Here is a 27,160-nt window from a genome sequence, read left to right on the forward strand (position 1 = left end):
CAGCATTTGAGAGTGAGAATGGGAAGAAGTGTTGGAAGTTTCATGAGAGGAAAAGTGATAAAATAGTTACTTAGAAGAATAAAAGAGTGATTGGGCTTGGGAAATGAAATTGAACTGCCAGACAGTAGTAAGGGCCCATTTGAGGTTAGTGGTCATGAATTTAAAGTGAGAAGTCAGATGGCTGTGTGTTTTTCTCTAGGCATATTCAGTTGTGCAGTCACAGAAGGGCAGGAGAATTGAATTTCACTAGAATTGGGGTTTGCCTAGAGAGAGTTAAGGAGGTTAGAGGCAAGGAAGTTGCGGGTTTATGCAAGGAAAGGATTAATTATAATGATGAACCCATGGAATCCAAAATATGTTCCCAGGGAAATAAGGACATGAAGCGATAGGATCAATAGATTTTGAGTATCAAAGTATTCTTGAAGTTGGATTCTTGGATGAAGGAAGTAAGCTAGAAAGGTAAGTGATGATAGAAGAGTAAGATGGTTAGGTTGAATTATGGAAGGGTGACGGTAGCTGCCGATGATAGTCCGGGTGCTTTTGGTATTTAGAGTGGGACAGTCCTTCATTGTGTGAGCATTGTCTACGACACAGGACATCTTTAGTGCCCTTGGCCCCAGCCCATTAAATGCCATAGCACCTCCACGTTCTGTGACAACCTAAAGTGTTCCCATAATTTGCCCCCCAAAATAGTGACTTAAAACAGTATTTTCAGATATCCTCAGTGGTTGAGACTCATTTATCTAAGAAATAACCATGTAAATAAGTGACTGAGGTAAAGTGACAGACAAGATCTTTGGAGAAGAGGAAATCGAGGAACTGAGAGGGCATAGTGTTGGAAAGGCCATTTCTTTGCATGTTGACATCCCAGCAGTTATGATATTGAATGACACTGGGGCAGAGCTGAAATCTTTGAGGTGTCAGGGGGAGTGACCCAGGGAGTCTGAAGATAACTGCAGTAGTGAGGAGTGGTGGTTCACAAGCTAGAAGGAATTTTTTCCTGGGGATGGAAGCACAAAAGAGAGAAAGACTAAAGATTAAGGACAACTTCCCCACCTCTAGGGCCTGTAAGAGCTATGGCAAAGGAAAAAGTTACCATTTGGGGGGCTATAGGAAAAGAAGCAGCACTATCCTCAGGGGAAACCAGGTTTCCATTAGAACAGGTGGATCCATAAAATATCTTGGGAATGTAGAAGATTTGCTAATGACTGACTAGGATTTCAAGGGGCCCAGTAGGAGAGATTGAAGAATTTGGGTGGGTGGGTGGGAGTGTTTAATAGGTGAGATTGTAAATGAGCATGTACAAAGTGACCAAGGAAGAGCGTCCAGGAAGTGAGATGCCCCAGAGCCCATCTCGTGGCAAGGATATAGGGCATAAAGAAAAAGGATTGTGGGCCTCGAGGCAGATGTTGGTGTTAAAATTATGAATATTGATAAAGGAAGGAGAGAAGAGGTTCTTACAGGGAACCGCAGCAGTCTGAGGCCCCTTTTATTTCTGGAGGTTCTCTGCCTTCATCCTCACTCACGCTAGTGGAAGCAGAAAGCAGAAGGGGACAACCTCCAAAACACTTAGCACTCCCCTCCATGATTCATGTGACTGTGAAGTGGAGGTGTCTAATCTTTGTGGCCAGATTAGCAAGAACTAACACATTTTGAGGTCAACTGGTGGTTAGTCCTCTTCTAAGCTCACTCAGGTAATTTTTGGCAGGATTCGGGTTACTCAGTCATTGGACTGAGCTTTTCATTTCCTCACTGACTGCTGGCCAGAGGCCTTCCTTGGTTCCTTGCCACATGAGTCTCCGTAACGCAGCTCCTGCATGGCGGCTGGCTTCATTAGCGAGAGAGAGAATACTAGCAACACAGAAGTCACTCTTTTGTTATCTGGTCTCAGAAGAACATCCCATCACTTTTGCCTCATTCTGTTCATTAGAAGCAAGTCCCAAGGTCCAGCCCACACTCACATGGAGGGTATTACAACAAGAGTCTGAATAAGGAGGGAGGCATCATTGAGGACCGTGTCTGAAACCAACCACTGCTAACAAGGGGATTAGAACTGACTTATAACAGTCAGGTTCTACCCATTCCTGGAGCTGGAGTCAAGTCCCCAAATCACAAGACTGTTACATAATTGTGGGAAGCAGTAAAGGATAGAATAAATGTTGGGGGGACAGCCACAGAGTTCACTGTAACCACTAACCAGTATTCGTACCTTTATCCTTCTGGCTCAGGACCTATTATTCTCTCTACGACATAGTGCTGCCTCCGTTTGTATTGCCATTGCCCTCCAGATCAAGCCCAGACTCCCTATTTCAGCATATAATGGCCTTCACACTCTAACCCCTGATTAACTTTTTGGCCTTATTTCTCACCATTTACTTAAATTTGTTCTAAGCCTGGCTCTTCAAACTTTTTGGTCTCAAGACCCTTTTAATATTCTTAAAAGTTATTGATGGCTCCAAAGAGTTTTTGTTATAGCTATTGATATTTACTTAATTAGAAATAAAAACAGAAGTTTCTGCTGTGGTGCAGTGGGTTAAGAATCTGACTGCAGCAGCTCTGGTTACTGCGGAGGGTGGTTTTGATCCCCAGCCCAGCACAGTGGATTAAAGGATCCAGCATTGCTGCAGCTGCAGTGTAGTTTACAGCTGTAGTGTAGTTTGCAGCTGTGTCTGGGATTTAATCCCTGGCCTGGGAACTTCCATATGCCATGAAGGCAGCAAGGGAGGTCAGGGGGGTGAAAAAGACATTTTTAAGAGATTTGTTAATTTGCTTTAAAATAATAATAAACTCATTACTTAACACATTTTATGAAAAAAAAATTACATTTTCCAAAAAAATTTTTTTTGAGAAAAGTGACTTTGTTTTACATTTTTAAAAATCTCTTTAGGGAGCTCCCATCATGGCTCAGTGGTTAACATACCCAACTGGCTGATTGGATTAGCCAGCTGTTACCCAGTAGAGAGGTGGCATGGCACCTAGTAGTCATGAGGATGCAGGTTCAATCCTTTACCTTGCTCAGTGGTTTAAGTATCTAGTGTTGCCATGCGCTGTGGTGAAGGTTGCAGACACGGCTTGGATCCCACATTGCTGTGGCTGTGGTGTACGCCAGTGGCTACAGCTTGCATTTGACCCCTATCCTGGGAACCTCTGTATGCCATGGGAGTGGCCCTAAAAAGACAAAAAAAAATCCAGTTAATGTCTACTTTGAAAGAGGACATCAGGCAGGATTCTCATATCTACTTCTATACTCAGTCTGTTATGATGTTATTTTGGTTGATATATATGAAGAAAATGTGACCTTACATAGACATGTAGTTGAAAATGGAGATAGGAGTATTTCACGTCTTTTCAGATCATTGAGTATATTCTCTGATATTACCACCACTAAGTGGTAATTTCTTGGAGATTAGTTGCAATGGAGATTCAGTTAAAATCTATTAAACTGTCTGGCACTTTGAATAGCTTTTACACGTTTGGAAAATATTTGTTTCCTGAGTTATTCAAGTCTTCCAAATATATCATTATGAAATCTTTTTAATCACATTTTTTGGCCATGCGTGTGGTATGTGGAAGTTCCCAGACCAGGGACCAAATCCATGCCACAACAGTGACAATGCCAGGTCCTTAGCTCACTAGGCCACCAGGGAACTCCTAGTCACATTTTAAAATACCACTATCTATATTGTCAGAAAAATCTTTTTTTTTAATTGGGGAGCTCTTGGTTGTAGAGGATTTAAGTTTTCCAGAATTCTAATTTTCACTTAAATGCTCAAATTTTATCATTGGCAACAAATACTGCCAGTTGTTTTTGTTGAAGTAATAGGCTAATTACATTTATTTTTAACAAAGTGCCAAATATTCAAGTCTGAATAACCATAGTTTATCTGTCATCACTTTTTCAAGTAAAACTGGTGCTCCATAAAAAGATCCTATGATTTCCACTGCCTCATAACTTTTGCTTATTGTTTTCTGCATATCTGTCAGCTTCACTGCCACCCTACAGCCTTTCAATGTTCCTCATATTCAAACGCCTCAAGAGAGTCTGATTGGATTTGCCAGCTGTTACCCAGTAGAGAGGTGGCATGGCACTAACCATGGCAACCAGATCATTGAGGAACAACTTCTGGCTACTCACTTGAAGGAGAGTTTCAGTCTAGCAAACACTCAGAATTCTTGTGTCTAGGACATTCATCATTATGAATTAGCAAGATATTTTTTGATATACAGATGCAGATAGAGTGATTACAGTGTGAGAAGTTTAAACAAATTAGATTTATAATTTGGTTTCACAAGCACCCATCCTGACAGTACCTTGTTTAAAGACCCCCTTCCCCCAAAAAAGAGTATTGTAGTTACAGTCACATTCTGCTACCACTTTCACTTTGAGGCACTGATAATATTCTGAGTCTTCCATGGGACCATCTGTTCCAAAAATATTCTTCAACGTGGATTGAATAGTTGTTATTACTATGAATTTTCTACCAATGTAAATAAACATAGAGTGTAGTGCTTTTCCAATGAATATTAATAAAAAAGACATTGTTTAAAGAAGTTTCTTTGGTTGATTAACAATTTTTCATTGTTTTAATGAGTGTCTCCCTCCTTCACAAGGGAGGAAAGTCCTCCAAAGTCTGTGAGTATAATCTTATTTCTAGTGTTTTTCATTAATAAATAATTAGGAGTCACCAGGCACTCTTGCAAGTTCACAGATTTTACATGAAATTTTTTTTTTTTTTTGAGAATGGCTTTCTCAAAGGGTGGGAACAAAGAAGGCTAAGAATGTATTTCTGTCATCTTGAGGGGATGGTAGGTTTACTAACTTTTCCTATTTGAAGGTTCTAGAATTATATATTATGTACCATTCAGGATAGATTTTGGCTACATAAGTGAAAACATACCCGTGAATGAGCACATATGTGCTTTCAAACAAGTTCATTGACGTGGTGAAGTAAAGAGCTGAAGGCAGGCTGTTTTAGAAAAAAATATTGGGGGCCTGAGTTCCCTCTTTCCTTCATCCCATGAGAACATTACTAAGGGGTTTAGTGTATTTGGGTTAATGATGAAGAAAACAAAAATAGCATCCCTATGGGGAAATGTAACCTGACACAATTTAAAGTGGAACCCAAATTGAAACATAATTCTTTTAGGAAATAGGAATATTTTATCTTTGTCACATGGATGCAGTCTAAATTTTAAAAGAAATCTAGACTTCTTTTCCTTTTGAACATCTTGATTTATTAACTCTTGTATTTCTTTGAGCTGTATGTCACAAGTAATTAAGTTGTAAATATTACACAGAATGATTTATACACTCTATAGATACTTTTTTCTTTTTTGGCTGCCCCACAGCATATGGAGTTCCTGGGCCAGGGATCAGGTATTTCTCCCCCAAACACTGTTGCGACCTACGCTGCAGCTGTGGCAATGCCCAATCCCTTTAACCCACTGTGTCGTGCTGGGGATTAAACCTTTGTCCCAGTGCTCCAGAGATACTGCTGATCCCACTGCACCACTTGGGGAACTCCTGCAAATATTTTGAAAATTTTAAACAATTTATCTTTCTTTCTGACACCAGAGTTCTCAGAAAGATGAATTGTCTCAATTTTTCCATTGACTTTATCCCAGTTACACATCCCAGCAACACACTGCTGCCCTCTGTCCCCTAGCAGACAATAGACAAAGTTTATTGAGGTTCCCCCCCACTTTTTAAAATGGAACACTAAAAATGCCTTAGTGGTTCCTCTAGTTTTTGCACTGAGAGATATAAAGCAAAGCCTCAGAGGCTGTTCTTGCTGAGTATTATCAATGCTGCAGTGCAGATGAGAATCTCAGAAAATCCAGCTATATACTATATAGGTATGGGTAGCTTTTATTATTATCAGAAATCATCTAAAGGCTTGTATTCTTTCCTTTTTTTTACAGACCTAACTACCATAATGAATGCTGCATATTAAGAAAACCACAAGAAGATTATACGTTTGGTTGTCTAATATTCTTGGATTTGATATGAACCAACACATAGTCCTTGTTGTCATTGACAGAACCCCAGTTTGTATGTACATTATTCACATTCCTCTCTGTTGTGTTTGGGGGAGAAAAAGACATTTTAGCCTTTTTTAAGGTTATTGATTTAATTTCATGTTATTTGGTTGCATGAAGTTGCCCTTAACCACTAAGGATTATCAAGATTTTTGCACAAGCTCATACATGTCTAGGATCCTTTATCAAGGCAGTTATGTTCATCACTCTTCTGCCTTTACTTCACCATCATCAAATACTCAGTTAAATATAAATTAGCATTTTAAAAAATGACCACTCAACATAATGCTTAAGGGATTTCCTCTCTGTGACAGAACCCAGGAACCAGTTCCTAGATGCATAATGTTGGCATATTGAAGATGAACTTAAAATTGTCCTTCAGTTTTGAGGCCATGTGTAAAGTTTAATCATATTGTAAAATATCTATTCCGTATTAGAAATAGCTAGTTGACAGCTTATACTTCTCAAAACTCATGTTGTTATGTACACAAACTCAGTTTCTATATGTGAAGTTAGTGAGTCTTCTTGTGTTACTCCAAAATAAAGGCAATGATTTATTTTTTCCCAATGCCAATACAATTTGAGCTAATCACTTAAGCTGGATACTTTACATTTCAATGCTGGAATCAGCAGTAGCCCTATGGGAAATAAGACAAAGCATTGACTTTTAAATATAGACTTTTAAAACGAACTGTTGTTTTCTTTTGGAACTATAATTAGAATATACTCATCCACAAACCATTATTATGTGTACATTACTGTTGCAATTGTGATAATAGAGAATTTTATTTATTTTTATGCCAGCTTATATTGTGAAAACACATTTAGTCAATTTGAGTTTTATCAATCCTGTTATGCTTGTCCTTGGAACATCTTTCGCATATTCAAGGTTTGTAGTTGAAAAGTTTACTGTAAAAAAAAAAATCAAAAACAAAAAAATGTATTGTTTTTACAGAATAAATTTATTGGAATGTGTACTGGGAGTAAGATTTGAGGTTGTAAACAATTAAGATAGTGTAATTTGGCTTCATATATGTAATGTGAGGTATTAATGTAATTCATATATTAAAGCAAAGATTGTTAACAGCAAATTGACAGTAGACTCAAATGCAGGTGAGGGTTTTCTTTTTTCTTTCCTTTTTTTTTTTTTTTAAACACTGTGGATTTTAGGTTTTTTGTAAACACAGGGGGGAGGAAGAAGAATTGGCTGTGTGATTGCTTACACATCTAATATACTTACCAGCTCAGTGGACCCTAAATTCACACACTTGACATTATCCATACATTGATTTGGACCCCATTTTCTTTGAGTGTTCTTATTTTGGGTGAAGAGCTAGTAAATAACATGAAGAAAAAATGTGAGTAACTCTAAAAGCCGAGGGCCATAAATGATGGTGGCGGTGGTGATGGTGATGATGGCAGCTGAGGGTATGAGAGCACCAGGCCACTTACCACTCTAGGGCACTGAGGAGGCAGCTATATTTTTGGTTTGTTTCTCTCATTTATCAGATATTAATTTTTCTCTATTATACTCACACTTCCAAATATGAAAAGTTCATTAAAAGATAGCAAGAATGCTAGTCTGGTTCTTTTTCCTTAAGAGGTACTTTTTAATTTTGAATATTTTAAATTAAAATTAATGAAATTTAATTAATTCATCAAACGTCCTCTTCATTGCTCACATTAAAACATAAGGAGAATGTAGATGACATTTTGAATTGGAACATATAACTGATAGATTTTTAAAATAAAAAGCTTAAAGACTACAGAACTTTTTCTGAAAAAAATATACAAAATGTTTCAAATTTAATAAGATTTGTCTTCATAAAAGGCCAAAAATAATTTATTAAAAATATACACAAATACAGTAGAAATATTTCCAGTCACCAATAAAAGGACTATTCATTAAGGGTAATGATAAAGTTATAGATCCCACCTTAGCTCTTTAGACTCACAAAAAAATTTTAGTAAAAGCAATTTTTGAAACAACAGTAAATAGTATACTTTCTTTGGGAAAACATTTTTCAAACAACATTTTAAAATATTCTGATGATTTGTCTTTTATATTGAGGTTGATAATGAAGCATATATATCTTTATGCAAAAATATTTCTCCAGTATGTATTTGCTATTTTGAAATTTTTAATATACGTAGACCATATTCACTTTTGAATAGTTTCCTTTTCATGCTCACTATTGCAGGAGCTAAATTGTAATTTTTCACTCGTATATTTAATATGTGCAAACAGAATATTGAGATAGATGGTCAAGTTTATTCACAAATAACTGAATATATTTCTTTAAATAGACTTTCTAAACAACTTCAGTTTCCTTCAAGTAAAGAAAATTTACCTGCATCATACCTATGATAGCTCACACATACAGGGCAGAGCAAGAATTTATGTATCCTTAAAGGTTCCTGTATAGGAAGAGAGTGGAATGGGACCAAATATCAGGACCAGAATAACAAAAGTCAGTAATCTAGAGAAGACCATAAAATAATGTTTTTATTCAACTTTTTCATCTGCCTTTGTTTTTATGAAGAACTCTGGTTTGTAGATACAGCGATAGGCCAGGAGCTGAGGAAGAACTCCATATGCTATATTTAATGCTAAAAAAAGGATTTTCGCTTCTTCGGGGACTCTGTAGACATAAGCAGTTCTAGCATGAAGAGAAGCACCGATGTGAGAAAACTGAGCCTGTTGCATTTAAAAAAAAAAAAAGGGGTAAGCATGAATTTTGTGTTCAGTCGGATGCACGGTGAGTTCTGAATGACTCATTCAGACCATGTCCCTGTGCCCTCAAAACCAATACTTTAAAACAATCCACAGTCTTCAATATTTTATTGAACTTAGTGACATAACCATTCAAATAAAGGAAACTCACCATGTCTTTATCAGGCTAGCTGATTTTTAAAGTCCCCCTTACCAAACATTAGTGGCTTAATTTAACAGAAAAATATGAATAAAATCTGGGGATTTTTTTTTTCGGATTTGCTTTCTGGATATATTCTATTATAGGGCTTCAGTTTGTGGTTCACAAAATGTATTTCAATAAAAATGAAGCAAATACAGAGTTTAGACAGATAAAATATTTTTATCCTGACTATTTAAAGAGAAGCACTAAGGACCTCAGCTTCTTTATCAGTCCTTTGCCTACTCCTTGGAGCAAGAACCCAAAGCCCTTTATTATGCATTTTGTTTGTTTATTTATTCATGTATTTGTGTTTTATGCAACTTAAAAAATGCTAAGGTTTGTTTTATATAAGATAAGGCAGGGGTAGGAATTGGTTGCTTTGTATAAAATGGCAAATGTACATGCAGGCAACCTTTTTAAATCAAATTATTATTTATTTAGAAGTACGGCTTGTCAGCATAATCTGAGTTTCCCAAACAGAAAGGCAAGAGCTTCCCATTTGTACTTAGATACTTGTTCAGAACATACATTCAGAATGTGGCAGTTGGTCTTTTTTTGCTGCTTTTCATAAGCACAGGGGAAAACTGTATTAGAAAAGGCTTTTGTGAAAGTATTTCCTCAGGATCCTTGTATTATTACAAAATGCAACCCTGGAGTCTGCATTTCATATCTTACTGAAATTCAAGATATACATGAATAAAGGACTGGGAATCTAAATGTAGTATGTGGTGACTTATTAGTTCATCAGGATCAAAGTGAAGAGACAGAAAGATCCTATAATCTAAAAAAGGCACAGAAGTAACAAGAATGAAAAACTAAATAACTTGCTTTTAAATACATAGAAGTTATCTTACATTTCCTTACATATGAAATCAGTTTATCTTGCTAAGTGGTTAACAGATAAGTGTTACTTAGCATTTGACTTTACTGTGGTAAGAAAAGGACACGTTTTCATAAGCAGTATGTGTATGGATTGTATGAGTGAAAGACATTTTAGCAAGTTACATTTTTACAAATTACTGATACTTTCTGGGGATGTCTGGTAGTTTTGCTGCTCTCTGGAGACAGAAATTAAATTAGCATGGTGTGTTGCCAAGGACCAATGCCAACGCAGGAAATCGTCTGCGCTGTGATCCGTGAGGCGCTGAAAGGGCTCTACCCTCAAACACACCTCCCCTAGGGCAGATGCCCAAACTGAACCCAGCAAATGTTAAGCATTTCATCTCTGGGCTATGAAGACAAAAGACCTTGAGAGTAAAGGGCTTTTGAGAGAGGCTGCCCTGGGGAGCTGTTCTTAGGGACATTCTAGGAACACTGAACAGGAACTTGGCCCCCAACACTGTTTTTTCCTATGGTCTATTTTGAATAACAGTATTTTTCTGAATAAGTAATCAAACTTTTTCTTCTGGACTAGAGGCCAGATTTGAACCCTGATTTTCAGAAATGTGCATTTGGTGTCTCTATAGACACTTGTACCACATCTCAAAAATCACCAAGTTTGGGGAAATGCAACCATAGTTTAAGAGAATAATGTGAGCAGTCATGCTTGCTTACATAGGGAATCTGCTTTAAAAGTCTGATTTCGTAGGCTCTTTTCCTGCACTAACCAGTGCAGTTAATACCTCATTTTCAGAAACGGCAAACTCATGGCAACATTTTAAAAATGATCATGTCCTTATATTTTAGATTGTAAGCCCACTGGGCAGGTACTGTGTCTAATGTTTTGTGTGACACATATCGCATTGTTAGAGCTCAATAAACGTTCAACAGTAATGGTCTTGTGACTGTCAAAATTCAAAAAGCTTCTACAAAGCATTTCTATATTTTTATACCTATGTTAGTAGGCCTTTTGCTTCAGAATTATTTAACAAGGGGCAAAGATGATTGCATTTCTGATCAAAAGAGGTAGGTAATTGAGAGGGGAAAGCCTGAGGCCAGCTTTCTGCAGTTTCCAGTACTGCTCAAAGCTCTAATGGGTATATTCGTAGTGGCCACACCTCTAGCTGAGTGAGCAACCCGACCATAGCTTCTGAGGCATCTGGTGTCCAGTTACCAAGGTACTGAAGCTTCAGGGAAGCCTCGGTCTCACTTGAAGATTCCCTTCCCAAGCACAGAGCTGATAAGGGGCTGCACTGTGTCTCCTAGGTGGGGTTGCCACCAGCAGAGGAGACCTTATGACAGACCCAGAGAGTGCCACCTGAGCTCTATCCTGGGATCCGGTGGCTCAGTGGACTCGGTGCTGCTGAAGTGACACGGGGCCAGGATTATAGGTGCAAGTTACGGATCCCGGAAGTTTCACCAGAATTCAGTAATAAGTTATGGTTGGGCCCCTAATAATTTTCTTCCTAAATTGTTTTTCACTTTAAATAAATTTAATTAAGAGATTTACTTTGATTTTCTTAAGAATGGATGATTAGGATGAAAAATGAGGCCAAAAAGGCAAAGAAAAAGGTTACATTTTAATAGCTCTGTTTTCTTATGGAAACAGCCTAAAAAGAAGGACTAAAAATCATAATCCTGGCTCCAGAAAGTAGAATTAAAAGAGTTTTGTGTGTCCACATAAATATTACAGGCAAAATTCATATGAACATTAGGACAATAGCAAGGCTACTATATGGGACTGTAGTTAATCCAGAACCGTATTACTGTTTCTTAGGGTTTTCTGGGCACCAGAGTCTTGTGATTAAGAACACTGAATCTGGAACCAGATTGGCAGTATCAAATCCTGGCTCCACTGAAAACCAGCAATATGACCCTGTATTAGGTATGTAACTTTTTTGGCCTCCTCACCTGTAAAAGATTAAGAGTGGAGTCCATCTCATAGGATTGTTATACAGGCTCAGTAAGGTGATCTTTGTGAAGTACTTAGGGTAGCGCCAAACACAGGGGCAGCTTATACAGACAGAATCAAAAACCCAGCTGAAATAACCCTTCGGGAGCTGGCACTCTGTTAGGCTGAAAACCTGGGCCATCTGGTTTTAGATTCCCTTGCTGACCTTTTGACAATTTCAAGACTGTCTCCCCCAAAGGATAGTAAGCATGTAAAGACATTAAACCCAAACTCTAGTTTTAATGCTAAATATATTTAGTGATGAACTACATCAGAAGCAAAACATTAAAGTGAGATTTGTAGTATCCCAGTTACCCATGTTCTTCCTAAACCTTTGCTTTCAAATATTTCTTCAAGGTTTCCATAAAGGAAAAAACTTACAAAATTTGCCTCCCAGTGGAGTCAACTCTTTACACCAAATTATCCACAGATAAGCCTCCAGACCCTTTTGTGAGAAAGGACATGGCACTGGCATAGCTGGGGAGTGGGAGAGTGAGGCCACCAGTGGGAAGGGCCATGGCTGACGGAAGTGGAACTGCTCCTGCTTCCAGGGCTGTGAGGTGTTAGCTGGATGGCATGGCAGGCTCCCTGCCAAACCCACTGTGAATCTGTTCCAGAGCCTGCTTCCAGTTTCTCTGACTTTTAGGTGATCATTCAAAATATACATGGCTACAAATCAGTGTATCTTCTCAGTAACATAAGCCATTTCTCCTCTAAACTCTTTTTGGGAGTCTTCTAACCACAATGATAATAGCAACAAAGAAGCCCCCAGCTTATTACGTGCCAGGCACTGCTTTATACTCCGCATCAGTTACTTCATGTAATTCTTAAAACAGCTGCATGAGAATGATACTACTATTCCTAACTTTACAAAAGAGGAAACTGAAGATCAAAGAGGTGAAGTAACCAAGGTCACAGTACTAATCAGAGACAGATTTGAACCATTCTGCCTCCAGAGCTCATAGTCTTAACCATACTGACTATATCGTTTAATTTTCAGTGATATCTTAGCAGAGAAAAATTCTTCAACCATTAGAAAATGTTATAAGGAGGGCTAAACAGCCTGTAGTACCTTTCAAATTAGACTTGAAACTTTAATTTTGTATGAAAAGACATTTGGGTCATGAATCAAGTCCCCAGTGGAACTCTTTGGTAGAAAATGTGTCCTGTCTTTATTGTATTGTATTCTACTTTTTGAGTGATCTTTTGATTTCTGAGGGCAGCAGATATGGCAGATTCCTAAATGGTCTGAAACCATGGACTTAATAACTACTGGGTTTCCCACTGACTTGTACTGATCTAGAAGTTTTCCAAAGATTTTTTTCTTACTAAGTCACAGGCTCTTGAGAGTTCACTAGATCTTCCAATAAAAGCAGATTTTATTAAAGTTAGTTGGATCATGAATACATAAAGCTTCTAAATTAGGAATGGCAGTTTTAGCAAGCTAGAGGTGCTTGTCAAGGTTGTGGAGAGTGCTTCTGTGATGAATGTGTCAGGTATCCTCAAGATGAGAATCCATTTCATAAACAAGTATTCACTAAGCGGAAAACAAGTTACACAACTGGAATTCGACATCATTTGCACTGTTTTGTTGCAGTATAATTTGCAGCTTTAGGCTAAACACCTAGAATACGTAGATAATAAAGCCCAGCCAAGAGCTATGGGAATATCAGACGTATAATTCTCAGATCACACCATTCTTAGGCTGGGTTGGGAGAAACAGCCTTCTCACATTTACAGGATCTAGTCCATAACCTCAAGCTATCTTGTCACATTGGGCAGTGACATACAAACCCAAAGACTTATTCAAGGGGTATGGCTAACACTGCCACTGCTGCTGCCCATTGCTCTCTGTCCACACCACCTTTCCCTGAACCTCCTGTTTAGCCATAGGTGTTTGTCTACAGGCTTAGCTTCACTAGCAGCTACAACGTGAGGGTTAGTTTTATAGGTTCAAGTACCTATTTGTCCCCACGCCTCCTGACTCCTGACCCTGTGCACATGACTAGGCTTTGGCCTCGGTCTCCCTGCCTCGTTCTCCAGTTGTCTCCTGGGCCTTGACCAGGTCCAACACTTGGCCTCACTCTTGCCAGTCTCCTAGCTGATGACACTCAGCGTTCCTGCCCCAGGGCCTGGTGCAGGGCATGGCATGCAGAGAAAGTTGAATTATGCAGACAAAGCACACAGGTAATGAGTAGATGTTGAACCCTGAACCACCTAACCAGAAGACTGGTAAGAGGGGCGAGTGGGAGGCCCTCTGTCCTAGAGGACAAAGACTAAGGCAGAGGAACCAGGCCAAGAAAACAAAAGCCAAGGTTTACTCTGTACCTTCTGCTCTGCTGCACACTCCAGCATCTAAACCCTTTCTCAGTCTTTTCAAGTCTGTTTAGCCTGTAAAGCCCAGATCTCAGATGTCACTGGCTCCCACCCCCAGAAGTTCCTCTAATTCCATGCCACGTTCAGCACGTTACTTTTTGCTGTAGGACTATGGAGCACAATTAATTGTTTGCACGAGGAGAGGGATAACACATGGAGAATATGGCCTTTGCTGTCAGATGGGATTTTATATCCCTGTTCTGCTATCCAGTAACTTTGTGACCACAGGTACATAATAACTGCTCTGAGCCTCAACCTGCTTATCTTTAAGTGAAGCTTTAAAAAAAAAAAAAAAAAAAAACTAGCAGAGATGATGCCTGTGTTCATTACCGTTTCTTCTGAGACACACGGGAAGACCACATTCATCAGCCTCCCTTGCAGCTGGTTCGGTGCAGGCCTGACTCTTGAAAATATCCTGCATGGTCCTTGCACAAGCAAGAAATAAAACTTAAATTTTTAGCCACTGAGTATTTGCTACTCCAGCAGAGCATACAGCCTGTCTTTAAACAAATAGGTAAGTAAAACACTCAGCATGGCTTGTCTTGCATGAAGTAAGGTAATAAGAGCTAGGACTAGTATAGTGGCAGTGGAGCTGCAAAAGAGCGGCAGATTTGAGAACTACCCTGGAGAGAGAACTAACCAGACCTAGTTAGTAGCCTAGTGATGGGCTACTCGAAGATTAGAGAGAATGGGAAGTGTAAAGAATTACTTGAATTTTTTGGCTTGAGCTACTGGATGCCTGGAAGGGCTGTTTACAGAGATAGGGGAAATGGAAGAGAAGTTGTAGAGAGAATCGGTGGAGAGAATCAGGAGTCCTATTTTAGACATAAATCTGAGATGTTAGTAAGACATCCAAGTGAAAAAGACTGCCTTTGGAATTAAATAGAGGAGCCTGGGAACAGTTTGGGCTAAAGATAGAAAACCGAAAGTCATCACCTTATAGTTGGTATTGAAAGACAGGGAAATTGAGACCCAAACCATGGCCTGAGTAACAGTATGCAGAGGTCTGCAAAGAGAGTAAATGTGTTCTCTTCCTTCCTGTCCTTCAAGAAAAGAACAGGAACCATAACTTCTGGGTATACTGCATCAGCTTGTTTGATACTGATATTATAATTCTGTAATTAAGACGTACCCCAGACTGGAAAGATTGAGCCCCATGGATTAACCCATAAATGCTGTTAACTGTTTTTAAACCCTGTAAATTCTAGTGTGTCTTTGCCATCATATTTATTACACAGTTAGTAGAATTAACTATATATGGCTAGAGTATCTGAATGAACCTCATTCTTATTTAGGCCTGCTCAAAAAGAGGAAGACAAAAATAATGATTTTATCTTTACTGGGTTTTTTTTATTTATAGTAAGAAAAAATAAATAATTGTCTTCCTTGTTCATAGATCAATTGGTTCTGATAGGTTATTATTTTATAAAAATGTGCTTTCTATAATAATTCCTTTGATAATTTCACTTCCAGTTCAATAAAATAAGCATTCACTGAACACCTACTCTAGGCCAGAGGCTTGGCTGAGTAGCAGAAAGGGGAAATAGAATGACAGGCCTGTTTTCCAGGAGCAGAACCTTTTGGGGGGGGAGGAGAAGATACTTTTTTTTCCTTTGGGGGGTGCCACACCCATAGCATGCAGAAGCTCCTGGGCCTGGGACAGCAGTGACAATGCCGTATCCTTAACCGCTAAGCCATCAGGGGACTCTGGAACTTTTGAAAACCAGCTTCCCTGGTCCTGTGTAGCACAATATAGTATATTTCTGAAATCTGAAATTTAGATAGCTATCTTAAAAATAACAGTTCTCAATTCTCTTTTAGAAGCCATGGTGTTCAGAGACTGGGAACCAGCACTAAAACAGCAGTGCTACCTGCTGAGTATGTGGCCTTAAACAAATCATTTAATCTTGCGGGGCCTCAGTTTCTTCATCTATATACTTGGATGGCACACCTACAGATATTTACTGGGGGATTTAAATAATGCAGAAATGTCTTCTCAAGAACTGTAAAGCAAAAGGGACACCATACCTAAAAACCCATTTCCTTCCATAAAAACCCAGAGCAGAGATATTTTTCGGGTCCTCAACAGTGACAGCCAAATCCCCAATAAACCTCCTTAACAGCACATTCTTAGTACCTGAGCTAGACCTCCAGCATGTATCAGTGTGATGTCAGGCATCCAGGAGCACCCAGGCACCACTAAGCCATAAAGCGCAATCACGTAGTAAGGGACAGAATAGAACAGATAGGCCAGCATCTGCATTGAACAGAGAAGTAACATCATCAGTAAATCAACCGGTAACCTGGCCTGATGAAAAGCACACAAAAAAAATCAACATTTTTAGCAGTTAACCTTTTCACCTTAGAAAATGCTAACTCCTATTTCCTACATGGTATCACATTTTTCCCTTCTTTAAAAAAGAGGAAATGAATTTTAGAAAAATCTTAGGCTTCATAAGTACTTGACCTGGATTTTAGGATAAGCAGCAGGATCCTTTAGGTAGGGCTCTTGAAGCTGTGTATATAATCGGCAGAGCTCAGCTGGGCAATCCAAAGCAATCTAAGAACAAAAATGAATTCGTTATAAAGATAGTCACATCTGGTTCTTATGTTTGCTGATAAGGCTAAAATGTGCCAGGTTTAGTCCCAAGCTGCTTTCTATTTTACAAAAGCTATTTTAGAAACTCATCAGTAAAAGGGAAAGAAAATAAATACTCTACAGATTCACCCTAAGGAGATCAAGCAGAGGTTAACAGTGGAGCCGGATATGGAAAAGAATGCTCTCTTCCTGAGTACCTTTCAAGTATTCAGTTTAAATGTCAAGGTTTGGCTAACCACAGCTTGCTTTATATGACCAGTTTCACTTTTCCTGGGAATAAGTAGAAAGAAAAGTTCATTTCCATACCAAATTCATCTTACCATGCTCTTCAAGATTCAAAAATTGCAGCATCCCCTCTCCAGTGCCTCACAGAATAGACAGCCTTTTGTGGCAATAAAGTATAAGGATTTGAAAATGGGGGCCTCTTGTCTGAAGCCACCTCCTGTGTCCACTTTGATAGACAGTAGAGCACATTTAGTCACAGCAGACTAGACTCTAGGCCACACAACAAAATTTTTCTGGCACATTCCTGGGTCCCCCCTGAGTCACCTCCCTCAGGCACCATGCCTCATGTCCTTAGCCATAAATGTTGTCCCACCTAAATAACATATATGAACACATGTCGGTGGCAGAGTTGGCAAAAATGGGCCCCAACCTAAACTCGCCCCCACTCGCCCAATGGACACGTTTTTCTCTGGGGCCTAGGGGAATGGAGACGGCTGTGCAAGAATATAGTTGGGGCTCATTTTTACTGTTGCTGTTTTTGTTCTTTTGACTTTAGGAATTACAGCAAACTACCCAAAGAACGGTTTCAGTGCTCATTAGCCTGCACAAAACCTATAGTTCTGCTTTCCCCTTTATTTCCCTTCTCTGTGCCACCACCTATTAGCTGAGTCTGTCTGCTCCAGAAAGTTTCCGACAATCCACAGAGACAGACAACTCTTAAGACAACTCACCCAGACCCAGCTAGCCAACACAGGCCCCTTATAGCTCAAGGACCCCAAAACAATGAATCAACTACATCAGTTCACATTTGCCATTCTGGCCCCCCAACTGTTATACCGTGCCAGCAACCTTACAACAGTTAGTAATCACTAAAGCTAAATATAATTAACCATGTAATTCTGCTGCTCAGATTTATTGCTACTGAGAATAAGTCATGAAACTGGGATATGTGAAGGTTCCCTGAGCAATAAAAACAAGAGCAATCAATCACTGAGCACTTACTACGTATGAGGCCTTCTGCAAGTGTCTGATGTGCCTTGTCCTATTTAATCTTCAAACAATACTATAAGGGACGTATGTTATTTTACAGAGGAAGGCACTGAGGACCAAAGAGATTAATGCTTTTCCCAAGGCTGCACAGCTAGTAAATGGCCAGGAGTCTCACACCTGAAACACCTTACTCTGGTACCCCTTCCTCAATCCACCTCCCTACTCCTGAGAACATGCATGTTCTGTGCCACAGTCTAAGAGAGTCCTGAGTTACCACCCTTACCAAAGATATTTAAATTTAAACCAAAAATATCAAAGGAACCAACAGAAGGAGACTCTAATGGCTAATTTTTCAGGTGCCCTAAAATAAAGATTAATTCTGAGTAGAGTGTGATCTAAGGACTGGAAGGAGGTGGTATGAAGCAGACCAGAAGGGACTACCTCTGTGGGAGGAGAAGTTTGGGATGAGGGTAGGAGAGGGGCAGGAGACAGGTCCAGGCCTCTAGGCTCTAATTTTGTTAGCACACTAGGAAGTCTGATTAGAAATACAAAGTCCTTCTAAAATATTATTTTGATCTGTTATGCTTACCAAGCCTCTAAACAGGCAAAATCCAGTTGCCAGAAGGAGACACACAACCAAGATTAAGTCAAATGGTCTTCTCAGCAGGTCCTTTGCTTGGACTTCTTGAATGACCTAAAATAGAGGTGGTAACTAGTGAGCAGGCCCAAGGTGCTAAAGAAGAATCTGAGATCTACCAAACTGTAGCGATTATGATGATGCGTGATACAGGAATTTGGACGATTTAAAACCACTGGCCATGCAATTTTAGGAAAATAATTTCTCCTAAGTCTCAGTTCCTCATCTGTAAAAGGAGGAGATTGGGCCAGGTGATCTTAAAGGGCTCTTCTGGCTCCATGAGGCCATATTTTTTTTTGAAATAGTATTTTTATGATTAGAAATGTAAAATACACTCATCTTTAAAATAAACCATTAGCCTATCATACTCCTATTAACAGTTGTTATATTTCCAGTCATAATATAGTCACATATACATTCTACTATATATATGTATGATATGTAATCTACATTGACTTTTTCACAAATTGGGACTTGATGTGTAAACAGTTTTGCATTTGTTCTTTTGGCTCTCGATATCTATCTCATTATATTATAATGTCTTTCCCACATTATTAAAAAATCTTCTAAAACTTAACATCGTACGGAAGTGCTCTAGCTCCCACTGTTGAACATTTAGGCATTTTCATTGCTATACTTCATATGATGGGCAACTTTGTACCTAAATCTTTGACAGCTTGATTTTCTCAGGATAGGGCCCTAGAAGTAGAATTACTAGGTTAAAGAGTAAAATTTGTCAAATTTGTTGTTAACACTGCCAACTGGCTTTGCAGAGCAATTCTGAATTTATGTTCCTTGTGATGACAATAGTTATTTCTCTCTGGCCACCACGGTGTTTTAACACTGAAAAGCCCACAATGACCAGGTCTTACAACATGACCACTACAGACCTACTGACATGAAGCCGTCACAATCAGTGGAACGAGGACCAAGGCGATGGTTACTGTTTCCTTAGTTTTCAACAACCACCTCATTCCTCAGAAGGATATAAGGGATTACCAGTTGTCTGTATGCCAACCTGAGTTTACACAGCATGTGTCTAAATGTTTACAAATGAAGTATTTGTAAATTAAAATGTATTTTAATGAACTGCATTGTAAGTCTTTTTGTAAAATGAATAATCATGTTCTGCTTGTCTCTAGTAACTCCTATTTTCATATCGGTTTTGCTTAAAGGATCTTGCTTCAGGATCTAACACCTATGAAAGGAAGAGAAACTTAGAAAGATGTCACTAGCTTAGGAATGAAGACCTTAACAGAGTACCTGCCCAGCCAGAATTGTTTCACCTTGACCGCCTTGGCTGTGAATGGAAGGCAGGTGTCTCAGAAGACGTCCTGTAGCCAGTCTCCAGGAGCCTGGATCTCTTGGTAATCAGACCCTATGGCTGGATGTGCTACCTGGAACAGCAGTATCTCTCTAGCCTCCAGTTGGGGCAGAAATGTATAGATATCTCTGAAAGAGGTGCCCATGTGCTCAAACTCCAGGCCATTACCAGCCCCAGACAAACCTCACACTCCACGCTCCAATGCAGAATCTGAAGGGAAGAGCCAGTGTCACCTCTGGCACGGGAAGTTCCAAAAAGTATGGCCTAGCCAATCAAAGCAGATCTATTCACACAGAAGCAGACCCTTCTGGCCACCAGAACTAAAGTGTGAACCAATGCTGCAAAGTCAACACAGTCACACTGATTGACTGCCCCAAGGCTCCAATTCCTGGAGGCTTGGTTCAGCACAGGAGCCAGTGGATGTGAGCGAGCCCTGTGAGTTTGAGAACAGGTTACATGCAACTTAATAAAATCACCTTTGGGGGATAATTATAATTTTCTGATGGGTGATTATAGATTCTGAAACCAGCCCAGACAGGAAGACAAGTGTATGGTATGCTTAAGAAAAAGGCAGGGCAAATGCGTGTTCCATATTTCCCTATTTAAAAGAGAGAAAGAAAGAGAAAGTCAAAAGTTTACCAAAAGTATATCCAAACACAAGTAACATCTAGGATACCGCTTCATCTCAAGGCATCTAAAATTTTTATATGGGCCAGATAATATTTTTAATGAGACCAAAAACATAGTTCAATTTAAAACTAACAGGTGTTTACTAACAGGACTTCCGTATCTGCAGTACTTTAAAAATAGACTTAATATAATGCAAAAATAACTCTTTTACATTAGCTTCCAAGAATATTAATTTTCAAGTACATTTATCAAGTTCCCATAGTGTGTCAAGTTACATATAATACAAAGAGTTGTAAGAAATATTTGCACATGGAATGTAGCCACAAACACAATACTTACCCCACTAGACCCTTCTAAGAGTCATAAATCACTGAATATTAGATAGTCTAAGTGTTCAGTGTATGCTTGTGAAAATTGCTCAAAAGCATTTCTTAAAAGGTGGGGAGTTCCCGTCGTGGCTCAGTGGTTAATGAACCGGACTAGGAACCATGAGGTAGCAGGTTCAATCCCTGGCCTTGCTCAGTGGGTTAAGGATCCAGTGTTGCCCTGAGCTGTGGTGTAGGTCGCAGAGGCGGCTCAGGTCCCCCATTGCTGTGGTGTGGGCTGGCAGCTGTAGCTCCAATTAGACCCCTGGCCTGGGAACCTCCATATGCTGCAGGTGCAGCCCTGAAAAGACAAAAGACAAAAATAAATAATAAATAAAAGGTGAGGTTGGAGTTCCTGTTGTGACTCGGCAGTAACAAAACTGACTAGTATCCATGAGGACATGGGCTCCATCCCTGGCCCGCTTAGCGGGTTAAGGATCCAGCATTGCCATGAGCTTCAGTGTGGGTCACAGACGCACCTCGGATTTAGTGTGGCTGTGGCTGTGGCGCAGACCAGCAGCTGCAGCTCTGATTCAGCCCCTAGCCTGGGAACTTCCATATGCAGAGGGTGCAGCCTCTGCAGATGGACAAAAATAAAAAGACAAAAAATAAAAATAAAAAAATTAATTTAAAAAGGTGAGGTTAAGGAAGGGATAGTAATTCTGCAAAACAGCTTTTTGGTAAGCTTGGACTTTATTTCTATTACAACCAAAACACCTTCCCTATTTAAAAACAATATTGCCATTGTTTTAGAAAAGGAAAGTGAATTTTAAGATAACATTTCTTACCCACGATGTTTCCCGGCACAAAAACAACGATGCTCATAATAATAGATCCGACCCAATATAGGCCAATGGTTCTATAATTTTCCCTGTAATGAAAAAAATCCTGACTTAGCACACGCATCTTAGAATACCACTAATGTAAGATGTTCTACCATGTTAGCTTTGTTCCAACTGGTCAAGTACATGAATCAAAACGTACCGAATCAAGGGTAATAAAGACTAGGAACCCTGGTGATCAAATTGATTTTCCATATGTGATATGCTATAGAACCCTCTTTGTGTCCTTTTAAATAGGAAATTATGCTTGCTACACTGGTCTTCTGTTAAGCCACCACATGGTCATCACTCTCAAAGGCGTCTTGCATTTCACTATTACTTATGAACTCACAGCATGAAAGGGAAAAAAAGTTCAAAGAAGAAAGGAAATTGGATCCATATGCTAAACAATTGTAAGTATGAGTAGCAGGATGTTCAGTGGACTTTCCCTGGTGTCACAGAATTTGAGCCAAAGCCCCAAGTAGAAATAGAATCAATGATGGCACCCAGCCCATGTCCTGAAGGAGCTGTGAGACATATGCCCCTAACGTTACTAAGCAAGGCTGACAGAAAGTTCTTCCAACTGGTAACCCTGACAACCCACCTCCTAGGGGCTGGGAGAAGTTCAAAGAGATTCTTGGAAGGGAAAGGGGTGGAGAACACTGCGTGCTTCCTGCCCGGCCCTGCCCTGCCCACTGTGTGCTTCCCCAGCCCAAATGCATCAGACCCCAAGAGGCCCATTCATGGGAACTGGGACTGTCAGCAGGAGGACAGACCAGGACCTTCCTCCCCAGCTGGATGCTAACTGAACTACAGAAACACCGGCCCACTTGCAGCAGCAATACCTGAAGTGTCCCCTGGGGCTTGGGAACATTCATGAAGAGATGGGCGGATGCCTAGAAAAGTCCAGACATTAGCTGGAACTGTCCTTGAGTGTATGACTGGGGGCAGGGGAGGGGCACAGCTGAATTTCAACCTGGTGTGGGGCAGGAATGCATGACTTTCTCTAACTTGGAGCCAAGGGGAGGCCTGTGGAGGTAGCTAAGCTTGGTCCAGGAAGGTCTTCCTCTTTAGAGGATCCCACTGTGTGTGGAGATGTGCTTTTTGGGTTACAGGGGCCTGGTGGAAAAAAGCTGTGGATGTACCACCATGGACAGAGGAGGCTCACGGACTCAGCCAGAGAGGGCATGCCTCACTTTGGGGCTCAGTGTAGTGCAGAGGTGCCTGTGTTAGGGGGTCTCCAAAGAACCCACACATGTACCCCCGCCAAGACAGAGCCAGCATATCATCATAATAGAGGCTACCAATACCCAGAAAACAGCAATCATTGTGTAAGGCTCCACCCCTCTTCCTTTAACCCCATGGACATGCACACATGCTCCCAGAAGACACAGCTGCAGCGCTGAGAGGGGTTCAAGGGACAGACCATGCACCCCAGCTTCAATGCGGGTCATCAAGCCTCAGGGCTGTGCCTGAACTGGAGGGAAATAGAGCTTTGAATTGAAAGGAGATTGAAGTTTTGAATTATAAGACTGTTCTTCTAAGAGCACATAATCAGAAAGTTAAGGGGTCTGCCTGAGCTGCCCGTCATGGCAGAGGCATAATCCAGAGGGACATGTTTGAAAGGCAGTGATGCAAGGAGAATAAAGCCATGTCCACCTTGCCTCCATAGAGCCTGTATGCACGTCCATGTGCACCTGTCTATGTGCCTCTAAACCTCCATTCTCCTTACATCCCCTCCTATCGGTTGCTAAGGGGACAAAGGCACACCCACCAGGCAAACTGACTTACTCCCAGGCTATGGCTGCCACCATCACCAGGTACATCAGATAATGAGCAGAGCCATCCCAGTAGCAGATCATGTGCCCATATGCAGTGTTCAGGTATGGTTCACCCTAAAGAAAGCATTAAAAATAGGCCCACTTTAAACACAACTCAAACATTTCAAGGTAGGACACCAAAACTGTATTGCAAGTAAAATAAAACAGCAGAACTCATGTGTTAGTCTGCTCCACGAAACTATTCGTAATCCCATACAGTTACAAAATTGGTAGGAACATGAAAATATAAGTCTACTCTGGGGCCACCAAAACTCGGGTCTGCCACCGGCGGTGGAATGAGAGAATGCCTCGCCTCTGCTAGGCTGACACAGGTTGTACAGTGATGCACAACAGATCATGTAACAGGCAATCCTGGCTGTGCGGTGCACTCACTGAGGCCAAGTCAGATCTGGGACCAAAGGTGTTTGGCTCTGGTCAGAGGTGGCCAGGGAAGACCCTGATGTGATCAGAGCCATCCGCTGACCTTCAAGGTCACGCTGACCCTGAGGCTTGCAGGAATGAGTGTGAAGAAGACACTCCTTTCTCCACCCCACCCCACTCTGTCCCGCCCCCCAACAGGCACAGACTAGCAGGCACCTTACTCAGAGCTTTACACCCAACCCCTCGCTCAACTTTCCCGACAACACTATGGGACAGACACGACTGACTTCGTTTTATAGATGAGGAAACAGAGGTTCTAAGAGGTCCAACCTGACCTGCCTAAGGCCACACAGCTAATACCTAGCAGAAACCATACCATCAAGAGATCTATACTTCTGAGAAATTTTTAATTTTGTCAACACAGATTATATGATGAGCTGCATTTCCCTTTTCCAGGTTATATTTCCAGGTGGATGGTAGAAAATCACTGTCCAACTTGCCTGGGTTTTTCGTGTCATCCTGGCTCCCCCTCACTTTCCTTTCTTCTTTCTCCCACATTTGTGCTCTCCTGCCTTGTTTTGGATGTCTCCCTAAGATGCCTTACGTCCCTTCTACAACAAGGAACAGTGCAGAACAACCAGCCCATCAATCAAACAAGCAAGGGATTCTCAGAAGCTCTCCACTCCCTTGGGGCAAAGACTGCTCTGTCATTTTGCCTCACAAATCAAGTGAAAAATCACAGAGGAGGAGGAAACAATGTGAGTCGTACTTCAGTTCGCAAGCCTGGCCCACATCTTTTCTCCCTGACATGCTTTGATTGGGCAACGCCATCCAAGTTCATGGTTTCAATCAGTCGCACCTACGCACCTGGCTCTCCTCGTGGCTTGATGGGCCCTTCAAACTCCCCTTATCCCCTCTGACTCATCAGTTTCTCCCCTCAACCAAGCCCCACCTGGCCTCTCTCTTTTCATGGTGACACCACTCAACTCACCCAGGACAAACCCCAGGGTCATTGCTCATTCCTCCTTCTCTTGTGTGGTCTGTTGGCAATGAGACAGCTCCTGGAGGGAGAAGGCAGGTCCTGGGACCCACAGTCTATTCACCAAATATCTGGGAACTGAACTACTTCTGTCCCTCTCTGGTCTAATAACACCAGCATTCTTCTAAACGCAGGCATCAGGATGTCCTCTCAGACCTTACTCCCCCCATCACCCCAACTCACCCCTGAGCCCCTACTCATTCCAGCCGCTCACATTCTCTGGAGTTCACCCCTCCTCTCTCCCTCCCATGCTTGGCCTCTGTCTGGGCCATCTTCATGCTCCTGCTGGCCCTGACATTGACCTCACTGATGACATTGTCCTCACTGATGACATTGACCCTTCCCTTCAAGCCCATCCTTCTCAGCATAGACCGCACTGCTCCCTGACTTAAAATCTCTCCTCATCTGTGGGACAAAATCCAAACTGCCTACGTTTGCACACTGAGCTCCCCATTATGTGACACATAGATGAAGACTATTCTTTTGCCTTTGCTCCTCATATTCCTATGTGACCTTGAGGAAGTTACTTAACCTCCCTGGGGCTGGAGTCATCACACCATAAAATAAGGAAAAAGGACTAGCTCTGCAGGTGCCAGGTAGTTCTGGGATGCTGTGATGGGGGAGGGGTACGGGTTCACCCTCACAGTCAAAAGGCTTTATTAACTGCCTCAGTGTCGGACTCTTTACACCCTGAAGACTGACCTGGGTTTTCCTAGAGAGCACCAATAACAATAGGTGCCCAGAGGCTAAATCCATTGAAAGTCCCTCATTTATATTGAACACCAGTAGGAGAAAGGTGAGGGTTCAGGTGTGAGGAAGGAGCTGTAAAACTGAACAAATTGCCTCTCACCACCCAATCCTAACTTTTTGCTTCACTCTTCACGTGAATAAGTGCCTGTGTCTCTGGCAGTAAATAAAATACCACTTATGGTACCTGCTTATCCTGAAGGGAAGGATCCCATCTCTGAGCAATGCTGTTTGGGTTGCCAACCCTTTGGTTTAAGGCTCATGATCGCTAAATAAGCCCGTACCTCTCTCAGATAGTGCGTCATGAACCCGTCAATGATCCCGTCCTGTTCCAGTCCTATGATGAGGTTCACCACGCTGGTAAATCCAAAAACCGCATACACTACAGCAAAGAAAGCAGCCGTTTAAAAAGCTGTAGCTCGGGAGACGATGCCTGGCATTTGCCAGGAATGATTTCCTTTAATGTTTTCCAGAAGACACTGTGGAAACACGGACTTGGCAAGACACATTGCCAACATGGACTAACAGAACATACCTCCTGTGCACGCAGCTGGATCTCTGCCTGCGTCACGGGGCTCCCCCTCACCGCTGAGGGGGCACTCGCCAGGGGGTAGAAGATGATGAAGGCAGACAATGATGGTCCCAGAGGGTTCTACCAGGCTGCCCCTACCCATCCTCCCCTCCCTCCATGTGCTGCCAGGGCCACACCCATACCCCACCTGGGCGGCGGGAAGAAAACCATTAACCAGTGGCCAAGGAAGCACAGAATAATGTGCTCAATGATTACCAAGCAGTCCGACTCACAGGGCATCCAACATGCTTGCTTTATCGCTCACTGGAGATCCTAAAAACAGACCGCGGCTGACAGGCAAGTGACAGTGACTTTAAGAAGAAAGGCGAGTGATGTTTAAAAAGGATACAAGATGGTACTAGTGAATATTGAAGAAGGAAAGCCATAACATCTTAGAGAATCTCACTGAGGCTGTAAGAACCTTCTCAATGGGCTTAAAATTACCAGCCACAGGAGTTCCCGTCATTGTGCAGTGGAAAAGAATCCAACTAGGAACCATGAGATTGAGGGTTCGATCCCTGGCCTCACTCAGCAGGCTAAGGATCCAGCATTGCTTAACTGTGGTGTAGGTCTCAGACGCAGCTTGAATCCCACGTTGCTATGGCTGTGGTGTAGGCTGGCAGCTGTAGCTCCAATTCGATCCCTGGCCTAGGAACCTCCATATGCCATGAGTGTGGCTCTAAAAAGCAAAAAAAAAAAAAAAAAAAGCAACAAATAGCTCAGAAGTAATAATTTTTAAACAGTGAGTGATCAGATTTAATGGTGGCAGTTTGTCAATAAAGCTGCATTTCTTTTCTTTTTAGGGCCGCACCCACGGCATATGGAAGTTCCCAGGCTAGGGGTCAAATTGG

General features: G+C 41.2%; 2 protein-coding genes across 6 annotated transcripts in view; one reads left to right on the top strand and one right to left on the bottom strand.

The window, feature by feature from the left end:
- The window catches only part of HDGFL3 (HDGF like 3), an 87,612-nt gene extending 76,885 nt beyond the window's left edge, over nt 1-10,727 (top strand). Inside the window, exon 6 of one of the 2 annotated variants that reach the window (XM_047797652.1) lies at nt 5,923-10,727. In XM_047797652.1, coding sequence (XP_047653608.1) covers nt 5,923-5,928 — 6 coding nt within the window. In that variant the 3' untranslated portion in view covers nt 5,929-10,727. The remainder of the gene's footprint in view (nt 1-5,922) is intronic. The other variant, XM_047797653.1, reaches the window with a different exon arrangement.
- Nucleotides 8,519-27,160, bottom strand: part of TM6SF1 (transmembrane 6 superfamily member 1) — a 28,451-nt gene continuing 9,809 nt past the window's right edge. The window contains exons 3-10 of one of the 4 annotated variants that reach the window (XM_047797649.1): nt 26,023-26,120; nt 23,543-23,646; nt 21,719-21,801; nt 20,412-20,533; nt 18,564-18,668; nt 16,628-16,720; nt 16,298-16,417; nt 8,519-8,737 (exon numbers count right to left, since the gene is read on the bottom strand). In XM_047797649.1, the coding sequence (XP_047653605.1) occupies nt 8,546-8,737; nt 16,298-16,417; nt 16,628-16,720; nt 18,564-18,668; nt 20,412-20,533; nt 21,719-21,801; nt 23,543-23,646; nt 26,023-26,120 (917 nt within the window). In that variant the 3' untranslated portion in view covers nt 8,519-8,545. Of the gene's footprint in view, nt 8,738-16,297; nt 16,418-16,627; nt 16,721-18,563; nt 18,669-20,411; nt 20,534-21,718; nt 21,802-23,542; nt 23,647-26,022; nt 26,121-27,160 lie in introns of those variants that run through there. The other 3 variants (XM_047797650.1, XM_047797648.1, XM_047797651.1) reach the window with 3 other exon arrangements.

This window comes from Phacochoerus africanus, chromosome 9, assembly GCF_016906955.1.
Source record: "Phacochoerus africanus isolate WHEZ1 chromosome 9, ROS_Pafr_v1, whole genome shotgun sequence".
NCBI classification, from domain to species: domain Eukaryota; kingdom Metazoa; phylum Chordata; class Mammalia; order Artiodactyla; family Suidae; genus Phacochoerus; species Phacochoerus africanus.